This window comes from Egretta garzetta, unplaced genomic scaffold, assembly GCF_000687185.1.
Source record: "Egretta garzetta isolate BGI_Z169 unplaced genomic scaffold, ASM68718v1 scaffold112, whole genome shotgun sequence".
NCBI lineage: Eukaryota > Metazoa > Chordata > Aves > Pelecaniformes > Ardeidae > Egretta > Egretta garzetta.
Genome location: NW_009258884.1, coordinates 2,221,069 through 2,232,484, shown reverse-complemented (window position 1 = coordinate 2,232,484; position 11,416 = coordinate 2,221,069). Strand labels below are relative to the sequence as shown.

At 39.6% G+C, this 11,416-nt stretch overlaps 1 protein-coding gene across 8 annotated transcripts in view; it reads left to right on the top strand.

Annotated features, from left to right (window-relative positions):
• The first annotated feature begins 6 nt into the window (after positions 1–6).
• The window catches only part of AKAP10 (A-kinase anchoring protein 10), a 19,971-nt gene continuing 8,561 nt past the window's right edge, over positions 7–11,416 (top strand). For all 8 annotated transcript variants that reach the window (XR_004841345.1, XR_004841344.1, XR_004841342.1 and 5 more), the window contains exons 1-7: positions 7–3,647; positions 5,940–6,122; positions 6,443–6,997; positions 8,517–8,615; positions 9,062–9,146; positions 9,507–9,630; positions 10,510–10,646. Coding sequence is in view for 2 of the 8 variants with exons in the window: in XM_009633948.2 (XP_009632243.1) it covers positions 6,041–6,122; positions 6,443–6,997; positions 8,517–8,615; positions 9,062–9,146; positions 9,507–9,630; positions 10,510–10,646 (1,082 nt within the window). In the remaining 6 variants the exon portion in view is untranslated. The remainder of the gene's footprint in view (positions 3,648–5,939; positions 6,123–6,442; positions 6,998–8,516; positions 8,616–9,061; positions 9,147–9,506; positions 9,631–10,509; positions 10,647–11,416) is intronic.

Sequence of the window (11,416 nt, the reverse complement as noted above, 5' to 3'; positions counted from 1 at the left end):
CGTTCCGCCCTTCGGCCGGGGGACCGGAGCTCGGCGCTTCTGAACCGGGCGGGTTGGGCAGTCGCTGGACTGGCGTGGAACGCCTCGCACCTCGTGCAGTGTTTGAGCCTCTTCGGCTGTTTACTGTGCATTTTTTTCACAACGCTGATGTGCGTGGTTTTGTAAAAATCTAGCAGGCAAAGTACGCTACTGCAGTAGCTAAAAACCCTCGCTGAAAGCCCTCATCGCACTGGGTTCTTCCTAAGAGCCAAAGGAGTCATTGGCGATTTATTGTGTAATATGTTTGTCGATGTTATGGAGCACAAGCTAAGGTTGGAAATTTAGGACTCCTGAAATATTTATAATATTCCCATTGCACAAATGGATATAGTTTAGATGTTCTTTGAGAGTGAAATGTTTTGAAGGCACTTGCGCTACAGCTCGTGATGAAATGTGGTGTAGTGCGCTTTCAATCTGCACAGTGTGCGGTTTGAGTGGTTTTTGTTGAAAGTGGCACCTTTTAGGGAGGGCCTCTTGGGAAAGTAGTTCTGTTTTCTTGTAATGCTGTAGTTCAAGCAGTACGACCATTGCTTCTCCAGCAGTGGCCGATACAATGCTCTCCTAAAGCATTTGTCAGTTACTGAAGCCCAAAACATTCATCTTGGGAAGCAAGACTGTAAGTTAGGAAGAAAGAACGTATTATCTGAGATGATGTTTTTGCTCCTGACTGACATGTCCTGTAGCTTGCTCAGCCAAAGTAGCAGCATCAAAAATCTCATTCTTTGTGGAGGTCAGAGGTTAATGCAGTAATCCTGGAAGAAATGAGTTTAAAATTCTGCTCATATTAATAGTTCTGAAGATCCTTGAAGCCCACTGCAGGTTTTGCAAGTGCCGTAATCCTTTTTGGGGTGTTTACATACTAATGCTGAGCTGCAGAATAAAACTTTCGTACTGCTTATAAACTGCTCCAAAATAGCTGCTGCTGCTTCCGTTGATGAAGAGAATTTTGGAGCTGTTGTTTCATCCTGATCGTAATCATAGGAAGAATGTAAGCTTTGGCAAAACCTTTCTCAGGGAGAAAGTAATGAAACAGCTAATTGACTGTCTGTGTTACTTTGATTAAAGGATCTTTGGTCAGAGAAGCACAGTCAGAACCAAATGCCCAAGAGAGGTGCTGTTGAGGAGAGAAGTAAGCTTTCATCTGGGTTGTACATAAAATAATGTTGGTTTGTATTTCTCCATTTTAGATACTGGCTTTTAAGAGATGATCTTAAACTGCAGCTGGGAGAAAAGCAACAAATTGAGCCTTGTGGTAAAACTCTGTAGACTAGACACGGGCAGTCCAAAACCGTATAAAAGCATCAGTGTCTTTGGGTTGAAGTATTGTTGTTGGGTAGAAATAAAAACATTTTTTTTAAAGTGAAAACGTGTAGAGAAAGCTCAGAAATAATAGTAGAATAGTTTTTTAGTATGTGCCTTAAAATAAAGGTCTAGAAAACTGAGGGTGGATAATAGGTTGAGAAATTAAACTACAGCAGCTGGGGGGCTCAAGGGCAGATTATGAGATTGTTATTGGGGAAAACAGCCAGGCTGCATGCTCCTTCCCTGGGCGTATCTTGGAGATAACGTACACCGTCCTACCAGCTGGCTGACCTCTGAAGTCGTGTTACTGCTTTTTGCATACGTACACGTGTGAACAGTACATGTACAGCTTAGGTTTGTCCATTCTTTTGTATTTCAAGATGTGACTTAAAATTCTCAAATCTCACATGGTTGGCTTGTGTGGGCTTGATGTGTGGTTTGCTACTGGAAATCTTCACACGCTTCTAGTCCTTGGTCATCCTGTACCGCAGTTATCTCTCTGGCTTCACACAGACACCAAGTGACATCCGTGTTTTGAGGAAAGTGAAAGTAAATTCCTGTAGTGAAACTTCACTCTCTAAAATTTGGTCTTGTCACATATTGGAGTTTTCTTTTGTCCTCTGCTGTTACTTCTTCACTTTGTTCTGCTTGAAGCTGATGGGGACAAAAGAAGAGGTTGGGAACATGAACCCATATTTGTATATTACCTGTAATAAGTAGGTAATTAGAGAGGAACGGAGTAGTTGGTAACAAGGAACAGATGTATTTAAACTGGAAATAGGATTATTGAGGACTCTACTGTTCAAACTCAGGAATCATTGCCAATAGTTAGGAATAGGTTTGATGAATCAACTGTTGGAATAACTTCAGAAAGATAACGGTTTCTAATACTGTGTAGAGGTTGCTTCGTCCGCGTTGTACCTCCGTGTTACTTCAGATGTGCGGATTTTTTTAGTGATATTTTTTTTCCCCTCCTGCATATCAGCACGCCCCCAGTTATGTAAAGCTGGTTGTTCTCACTGTTCACAGCTGCATCTGGCTGCAAGAGTTTGGTTTTAAAAGAATCCAGCTCTTTTAACGGACGCTTAAACCCCTCTGTCAGAGAGAGAATGTGCTAGCTGCTAGCTTGAGTCTTAAACGCTGAGTTGCCAATTCACAGACCTGCAACGTTTTTACTTCTCGCAGCGAAGGCTGGCAGCACGGCTGCGCTGCAGCCGCCACCGTGCAGGACAATTATGTAACCAGAGATGGAAGTTTCCCTTTAAAATATTTAAAATACTTAGAATAGGAAGGGTTTGGGTTTTGGTTTTGATCTGCTCGTGTTTTGTCATGTGAATGTTTGATTGTGCTGGGTTATGATTTGTGGCTGCGTTTGGAAGGGCTCCACAATCAGTGTTCAGAGATGACCTATTTGTAGTAATAATCCCAGCAGCCGGAGAAGGTTTCGCTGGTAGATCATGTTCTTCAATATCGCCACTTAATTTGTTTCTCATGCCATCCTGTTTATGTACTCCTTCGGTTTCTTTATTTTTGTTTTAAACAGATCTCCTCATTCGCTTCCTTTAGGAGCTTCCTTTAAAAAAAATTACTAAAAGATTACTTTTCCATCACAACTTTTTTTAACTATTACCTTCCCGTCAGTTGCTTGCCATAGGCTGGATGGTAGTTAAGCGGTGTTATTTGTGAGAAGATTAACTATTTGCAGCGTGTCCCTGGAACACTTCTCTGGTATCCGTCATGACCGAGGAGTCGTGGGCTGGCTCTGGCTTCATGGGGCTGGTTCCACGTATGTCTCCCTGGCTGTGGGTGTTGTACTGCTTGTCCTGTAATACGAGGGAGATGCTGGGTTTAGGTGCATGATTTCTAGTTCATAGAGAGCATCTGCCAGTGCCCTGGCACATATCTATCCCATTCTTTCCAGTTCATGCTATTTATTAAAGTAACCTTGAACGTGGCCTTGCTTTAATCATATAGACAGTGAGCACCTTTCTCAATGCTAATTTTAACATACTGTATTTCATTAAACTTAATTCATGGATGCTAAGGGTTTGCTTTTGAAAATAAACGAACACAAAAAGCTTCGAAAGCCTCTGTCAGTCACTAGATGTGCAGATTTAAATACAAGAGATCAGTCTTAACAAAATGGTAGTTTACATCTGCCTTTGATACTTGCTGAAGTTGGGACTTCTATGTCCATTCTCTGGTAAATGCCATTAGTCACCCAAAATAGCATTAACATTTTCCCTTGTATTTTACAGTGAAAGGCAAAGAACAAGAAAAGACCACAGATGTGAAAGTAATTAAAAGTAAGATCAATATTTATTTTGCCTATAAATTCAGATATCTAATATAATTTGCCTTTTTTATTTTAACCAGTGGAATAATTTCCTTATGACTGAGCACAGATGTGACCTATGCATCCAAAACTTAATTCTGTTTCTGACTATTTATAGTAACTAATCTTTCCTAGTCATCTTGCTGAATCTGTAAGTACAGAAGGTTATTAAATTATGTCAGACATGAGCTTTAATTCAAAGTGATCATGCAATTCAGTCACCTTACAAATAGTGGTTATTCCTTATCTGCAATAAATTGCTTCTGAAGTTTCTTGCTTACACGTAGCATACTTTGCAGTTTTGAAAACGCAGCTTAACTGTGTCTAATTTGCAAAAGAGACTGCCAGTGTCTGATTTAACTTTGACTGATGTGGCTTGTGAGACTGAAGATCTCAATCTTGGTCAGAATAGCTATTCTGATGCTGCTCCATGTGATACAGAAATCTTGCTGCTAAATCTGGTAGGAGAGGAAAAAAAATCGTGATGGGAAGGAAGTTTATAAAACTGTGGGAAAACAAGATTATTTATCCTGTCATTTTTTATTGCAATACTAAAAGGAGATGAGGTAATTTGTGTGAGCCTGATCTGTTACTTTTATATCCTCAGACAAAATCCTGTTTCTGTACTTGTTAATGTGTTATCTGGATATCAAGAGAAAATTAAAGGCTTTTTTCATGTTGGTGGTCTGTCTTCCAAATAAAATACAGGCAACAGTAGGCTGTGTCCGTTCAGTAGCATACCCTGTGATTTCAGTGGGACTACAATCTCTGATGACAAACTGAAAGAGGTTACCTTACCTGTAAATAAAAATAAATGTGAAAATTTATTGCGCTACACATCGTGAGCTGCTGCAAACAGAGAGCATCTTTCCAGTTTGGCAAGCGGCTACTCCACGATCTGTATGGTGTTCGGTTAGCGATGTGGTGCTATCTGGAGGCTCTGGAGCAGGTGTTTGATCCTTAGATTAAGTAGAACAATTTTTCTTCAAATGTTCATGATATAAAATTAAATTTGAATCTAATTCACAAAAGCCTGAACCGTTATGAGGACTGTGGCTCTGGTTCTACACGAGTAGCCTCCAGCAAGTTTTCCCCAGTTGCTGTTGTCAGCCAAGCAACTGGCTGCCATCTCACTGGCATGGAAAAAAAATGTGTTTTCTCCATTATTGCCTGTATTAAATACAAAGGCTTTGTAAGAGGTGACAAGCAGTGTCTTGGTACCAAACGCTGCAACCAGAGAAACACTTTGCAATAGCTCAAACACTTTTAAGTCTCCTATACCATTGCTCCTAAGGTATCTGTTACCATGACGCGCAAGTGTGAAATTGTCAACTTCTGTCATCGTGTGTCATAAAATTGTGAACAAAAATAAAGTTATGCAGCATGAGAGTCATCAAACCAAGTTGCTTGACACCTTGATGAAATGTGTTGTTAGGAAGTAGTGTGCTGCGATAGTGTCATCTGACTCGCTTTGAGAGTCAGAGGTGTAAGATGTCCTTGCGTGACATCCTAATCAAATGCAACTTCCGGAGAGCTTTTGAAACTGCTATGAGCGTGTTTTGTTTTTTCAGCTTTGTCATCAGTTAACAATTAGTTGATGCTTTTTCACTGGCAGACTTTTGTGTGAGGAAGTTGTTCTTTGTTCATTTTGGGCTCAAATAGCCAGCTCTGATTAAAACAGCTAGAGTAGGTTGAGGTTAACCTGGGTTTCATCATAGATATTTCCTTACTGCCTTTTTTTTTTTTTTTTTTTTTTTTCAAATAGAGGGAAAGAAAATATTTTTGAAAAATATTCTTGTTAAAACTCATAGAAGCTTTGTAGTTCAGGATTTTGTAACACATTTTAGCCTTAAAAAAGGTATGGAAGTGGATTGGCAAGAACATTGCAGCTAAATGGAATTGTTGACAAAGTATTCAGCTACTATAGCAGTTATCAAGGAAGCAGGAAGACTCAGGAATAATATTTCACGTGTAAACTTAGACTTGTCATCTTTTGATTAGGTACTGCATAAGGAAAATGTAGGTGGGTGGGTACCACTGGTCTATTGGAAGTGAGTTTGTTCTTGTTATAATAAAAGTTTATTTCTGTGGCCTTTACTCTCTTATCAGGCCCTTGATCAAAGATGACACACAGTGCAATGTGGTTTTTATTAAGTTTCACTCTTGCAAACTCTCTGGCATATGTTGGGGTGCTTAGTTTTGGGTACTGCTTAGAAGAGGTCTTGGGATCCTTATCTTTTAATTATTCCTGTCTTGATTCCAGCTCCAATACCAGTACATTCCCCTCAAAGAAGCACTAGAAATCATGCCTTGCTGGAGGCTGCAGGACCAAGCCATGTGGCAATTAATGCCATCTCTGCCAACATGGACTCTTTTTCTAGCAGTCGGACAGCTGCCCTTAAGAAGCAGCCAAGTCACATGGAAGCTGCTCATTTTGGAGACTTAGGTAAGGCTGCGTCAGTTCTATAATAACGTCGACATACCTCTTTATTCTATGTACGCTACTGGTATGCTCACCATCCTTTGGTTTGGAGGCAAGTAGATGAGGTAATTAAAAAATTTGACTGCTGTTACAATAGCATCTGTGTTACCCTAGAAGGGTTTTGAATGGGGACAGTACATTTGTCTGTTAAGAGGTTCCTTTATGTTGTGTACTGCTATTGTGTTGGAATCCTCTCTTCACCAGTTGCATTGCAGGATGTTTTTCTATCGAATACCCATGTCTGCAGTACAATATGGAGTTACTCCCGTGATATTTTTCTTTAGGCAGATCGTGTCTGAATTATCAGGCTCAAGAGACCAAATCAAGCCTTTCAAAGACCCTTGAACAAGTTCTGCAGGACAATGTAGCCCTCCCCTATTTTATCCAGTTTATGGAACTACGCAGAATGGAACACTTGGTTAAGTTTTGGTTAGAGGCTGAAAGCTTCCACTCCACAACATGGTCCCGTATAAGAGCACATAGCCTGAACACAGTTAAGCAGAGTTCGTTGGCAGAGCCAGTGTCGCCCTCAAAACAGCAGGAAACTGCGTCATCATCTCCAACAGGATTGCTTGAGGAGAGACTGGAGGATTCTAGCGCAGTTTGTCTGCTCAGGACCAAGCCAGTGACTTCGGACAAGAACGACAGAACTAGCAACAGCCAGAACCACGTGCTCTCGGGTCAGGAGAGTGATAATACCAGTGTTCTTTGTCTAAGAAAATCTGAGACAGGGACTTATTCTGTTCCAGCTGATCAGCAAGAATCTTCCAAGCTTACGGTATCAAATAGAAACAGCCCCTCCTCTGCACTAAAAGACTTGTCAGGAAAACTAATGAAAAGTAAGTGCCATGTGTTCCCTTTCTTTAAAAAGGTGGGGAGATGGGAAGCATGCTCGCTGCTGCTCTCTTTGCACGGTGAGCTGCCTTGGTTCTCACCTGTTCTTGGTAAGCCTGATCTGATGTTGCAAGGAGGAAAATAATTTTGTATATCAGTGATGTTAACTTGCTGTATAAGCTCATGGTCAATTTGAGCTATGTATTGTTTGACTGCCTAGTTGTTTAAAAATAAATATGCTGCTGAAGAGATTTGAAAATCATTATGTACTCTAATAAGCTTAGGTTACTTCTGTTCCTACATGTGTAATATTAAGAAATGAAGATGAACATTGCAATGTCCCGTTCTTCCCTCACCCATCCCACCCCCAGCTTAAAAGAATTGCAGAAACTATGGATGATGGGGCTCAGAATTGCTAACTAAATTTCCACGGAAGGTAAATATCCTCAATCACATAAAATGACATAAGTAATGGTTGCAAGAGACTTGTAGAGATTTGTGTGTGGAATGTACTGGTTTTGTTCTTGGATTTATTTGATAGAGTTCCTCCCCTTGTAATTGATTTGTTCTTATTAGGAATCCACCTCTTCAGAGGTGACTGGAAGTAAGGATGAAATCCAAATATTTACTTTTGGTAGTAAGCTACATGTGCAATAACCTGTTTCTCTACTTTGCATCTACTCAGTCCTCCCTCATTTGTGCAAGGCTACAGACAAAAAGGAAACACTCCTTTCTTCATATTGGTTCCTTCTGTTTGCCCAACTGTTTCCTTATGTTGCATCCCTTTCTCTTGCTGTTTGTCTTTCTCATATAGTTACTCCACAAAGGTACCTCTTACTGTGGAGGTACATATTAAGAGAATGTACCTCCACAATACATAACCTCAGCCCCAAAGTATATTAAAGGTGCAGTGATACCTTAGTCATGAAAAGCCCCTCTGCTTTCTGATCTCTAAAAAGAATTTGAAAGGACAAGGTCCTTTTTGAGAAATCTGAAGAGTCTGGAGTGTAACTTTTTTCTTTCTTCCAGAGCAGTGTCCCAACTCTCCCTTGATGACATGTAAAGCATACATCTTGTTCCGAGGCATCCCCTTTTTAAGATTTTTTTTTTATTTCTTTTAATTCCTTTATAATGCAAGTGTTTTATATTCTCTATAATGAGAGCTGGAAATTGGGAACTTCACTGCAGTTCTTGCCATAAAGGTGTTCCTTCTGGAACTCAGGTGTGCAGCTGAGGAAGAGGCTGCTGTCTTGTCTGGTGTTCGGGGATTCAGAGCCACGTTGTTTTATTCCATCTCGCTAGTCAGTCCATGCTGGGCTTATTCTGACCTGGCTAGAGACAGCACAGTCACCGTGGCTCATCATAGCAAAGTATCAGGTAGTGAACTGAAAGCTTCATGGGAAGGGAACTTGTTGCTGACAACTAGATACTTGCTTTTCTGAAGAGCAAATGCTTGTTCTTTGCTCCTCATTTTAGACCTATGCCAAGGAATTCAAAGTTTGATTCTGTATTTCTTCATTGTAGGTATAGAACGGGATGCAGTTAGTACTTTTACCAAATATATTTCTCCAGATGCTGCTAAACCAATACCTATTACAGAAGCGATGAGAAATGACATAGTTGGTAAGAATGTATACTGCCTACTCATTTTAGAGCTTCCTCCTTCCTCATAAAAACGTATCTTTAATACCATACACACTGGTATTTCTTCTTATTTTGATGAATTTTAAAGTCAGTTGAAAAAAGGTGGTAGATCACATTAGAAGTATCAGTGGATCTGACCTTTCAGTAGTGCTGTGCAATATCCCCAGACGTTCAGAGACTTTGCTTAAATTAGTGAAAGAATTCCTGGTGGTTATGGGGGAATCCAGAATTGAGTCTGTCGCATATTTTAGCTGTAATATTGTCATTTGGCTATCTGCAGTACTTTAAAAAGCTCTTTTTGCACAGTCAGAACCAGCTGATTCTAGTGGATTTGAACTGCGATTTTTCATTAACTAGTCATCACTCGTGTCTTTCAGCTCGGTCAGCCAAATGCAGGTTAAAATTAACCTGGTCTTTCTTTGCAGCAAAGATTTGCGGGGAAGACGGACAAGTGGATCCGAACTGTTTTGTTACAGCACAGTCAATAGTGTTTAATGCAATGGAACAAGAGTAAGTTGCTTGAATCATTTGGCTTCTCGTGTCTGTTGTCCTTTTGCGAAGGGTGGTTCTGTTGAAAATGCGTATGGAGGTATAACCATATAATCACTTTTCTGTGCAGTCTCCTGTATCTGAAACTGCTCAGATCTCTTCCTCCAAATCCATTCTTGTATTCACTCCCTGAAGTTGTACGTGCATGCTGTTATTAGTCTTTACATCTTGTGTCATTTGTAAACCTGCAATGTTTCTTGCTTGTTTTGCTTTTATCCACCTAAAGGTGTAAGACTTCTGGGGTAAGAGCTAATTGATTCATAAGGTGCCTTGAATGCTGTTGACCTTTCGTAACTAATTTGTTATTCTGTCTGCATGCAGGCACTTTAGTGAATTTCTGCGAAGTCATCATTTCTGTAAATACCAGATTGAGGTGCTGACTAGCGGGACTGTTTATCTGGCTGACATACTTTTCTGTGAATCAGCCCTGTTCTATTTCTCTGAGGTGAGTGTTAGATTTTGTGTTTCCTTTTTTTTTTTTTTTATTCCTTTCTATCAAATGGAAAAAACTATTTATCCCCGATGGCTCTAACAAAGACACCTCAAATAAAAAATACGAGGTGTATCTTTTTCTGGAAGAAAATGCATTAAACCATTTCCTGCCCATGTGTAGAACTATTTCAAATGTTCAAACCTGTACACTGTAGTGTAGGGTGAGTATTCGTGCACACTCCCCCAGTTTGGGAGTGCTTCTAAGTGTCTTTGCTTTGTAGAAGCTTTGACATAGTCACCTTAATCTTGCCAAATGAAGTAGTGACTTTGAAAAGCCTTAAGCGTTCTTACAGATAACAAATAATTCACTATTTTTATGTAGAGAGGATACCAGATGGGATGTGGTCAGTTAAATGTATGATTTTTACAGTTGAGGAGTCCTATACCTTTAGGGAATCATCTGTTAGTAGTAAAATACTTGTTCTGATAGTCTGACAAGCCAGTGTTGTTGGAAACAGCAAGCTGGGAAGTTGAGATGGTACGCTGAGTTCAATGTAAGCTAAGGCATAGCATGGAAATTGCGTTTCCTCTGTCTTTAGTACGGTACAAATAAATAGTTGTTTGGAAACTAAATGTGAAAATCAGTACAGAAAAGAAATGTCACAAGTTCTTTTTTCTTTTTTAAACAAATTAAATCTGTCTGCAACCCTGTATCTGAAAATTCAGAATATTTATATGTCCTGGTGACAATTTTGCGTCATTACATATGGACTATGTTTCTTGTTTTAAATGGGAAGGAGCAGGTTTGTTTATGCTTATTTAAAGTTTCTTGCTAAAGCTTCTTTAATTTCCCCTCTTTTTTTTTTTTTTTTTTTTTTAATTTCCTTTCCAGTACATGGAGAAGGAAGATGCAGTTAACGTATTGCAGTTCTGGTTGGCAGCAGATAACTTCCAGTCTCAACTTGCTGCCAAAAAAGGCCAGTATGATGGGCAAGAAGCGCAGAATGATGCCATGATTTTATATGACAAGTGAGGGAGTTCAACAATTACTTGTTTCTGAAACTCTAATTTTGTGCGTGTAGTTACGTGTTGCACTGTGCAAAAGGAACTTTTCAAACCATAACTGTGCAGTCTTGCACTGTTATGCTGAATTGCATTTTATTAAAGTAGCCTTTGATGTGTACACACACAAGAACTTCTAAAACTTTTCTTTATGCATGAGGAGAAAATCCTCACAAGGACTCTGTTCTTAAACATGATTGAGAATTTTCAGGACTTGATTGCTTGAGTTCATGTTTGGTCATGAAATATCAAAGCCAGTTGGTTGCCATTTAAAAATGTAAAGGATTTAAACCTAATAGCAGGTGCGTCACTGTAGAAAAACTGTAAGGTTCAGATACTGTTATCCATTTAAAGTAGGCTCTAGGAGCTGTTATCACACATGGCAGGAGCCAAATAGTGCTTGTTCTTAGTATTTCAAAATATTTTCCTTTATTTTTTAATGAAGTGACCAGATACCTTTTAATATCAGACTTTCCTCTCATTCGAAGTAGTGTAACTTTTTTCCCTTATTTTATGCTTCACCTTAGCAATAATGCAACTGGAAGACGGACGTCAAGACTGCTTCCAGAAAAAGTTTGTTCTTAAGCTTAACTGTAAGACTCATTGCCACAAGCTTGTTGAGTTATTACCCTCGTAGGAAATACTAATTGGAGAGGAAGCAAACAATTCACTCTGATCAGTTGTCCCCCCGCTTCATCCACAAACTCAGTTTCAATGATGTAATTAGTAAAACAAAC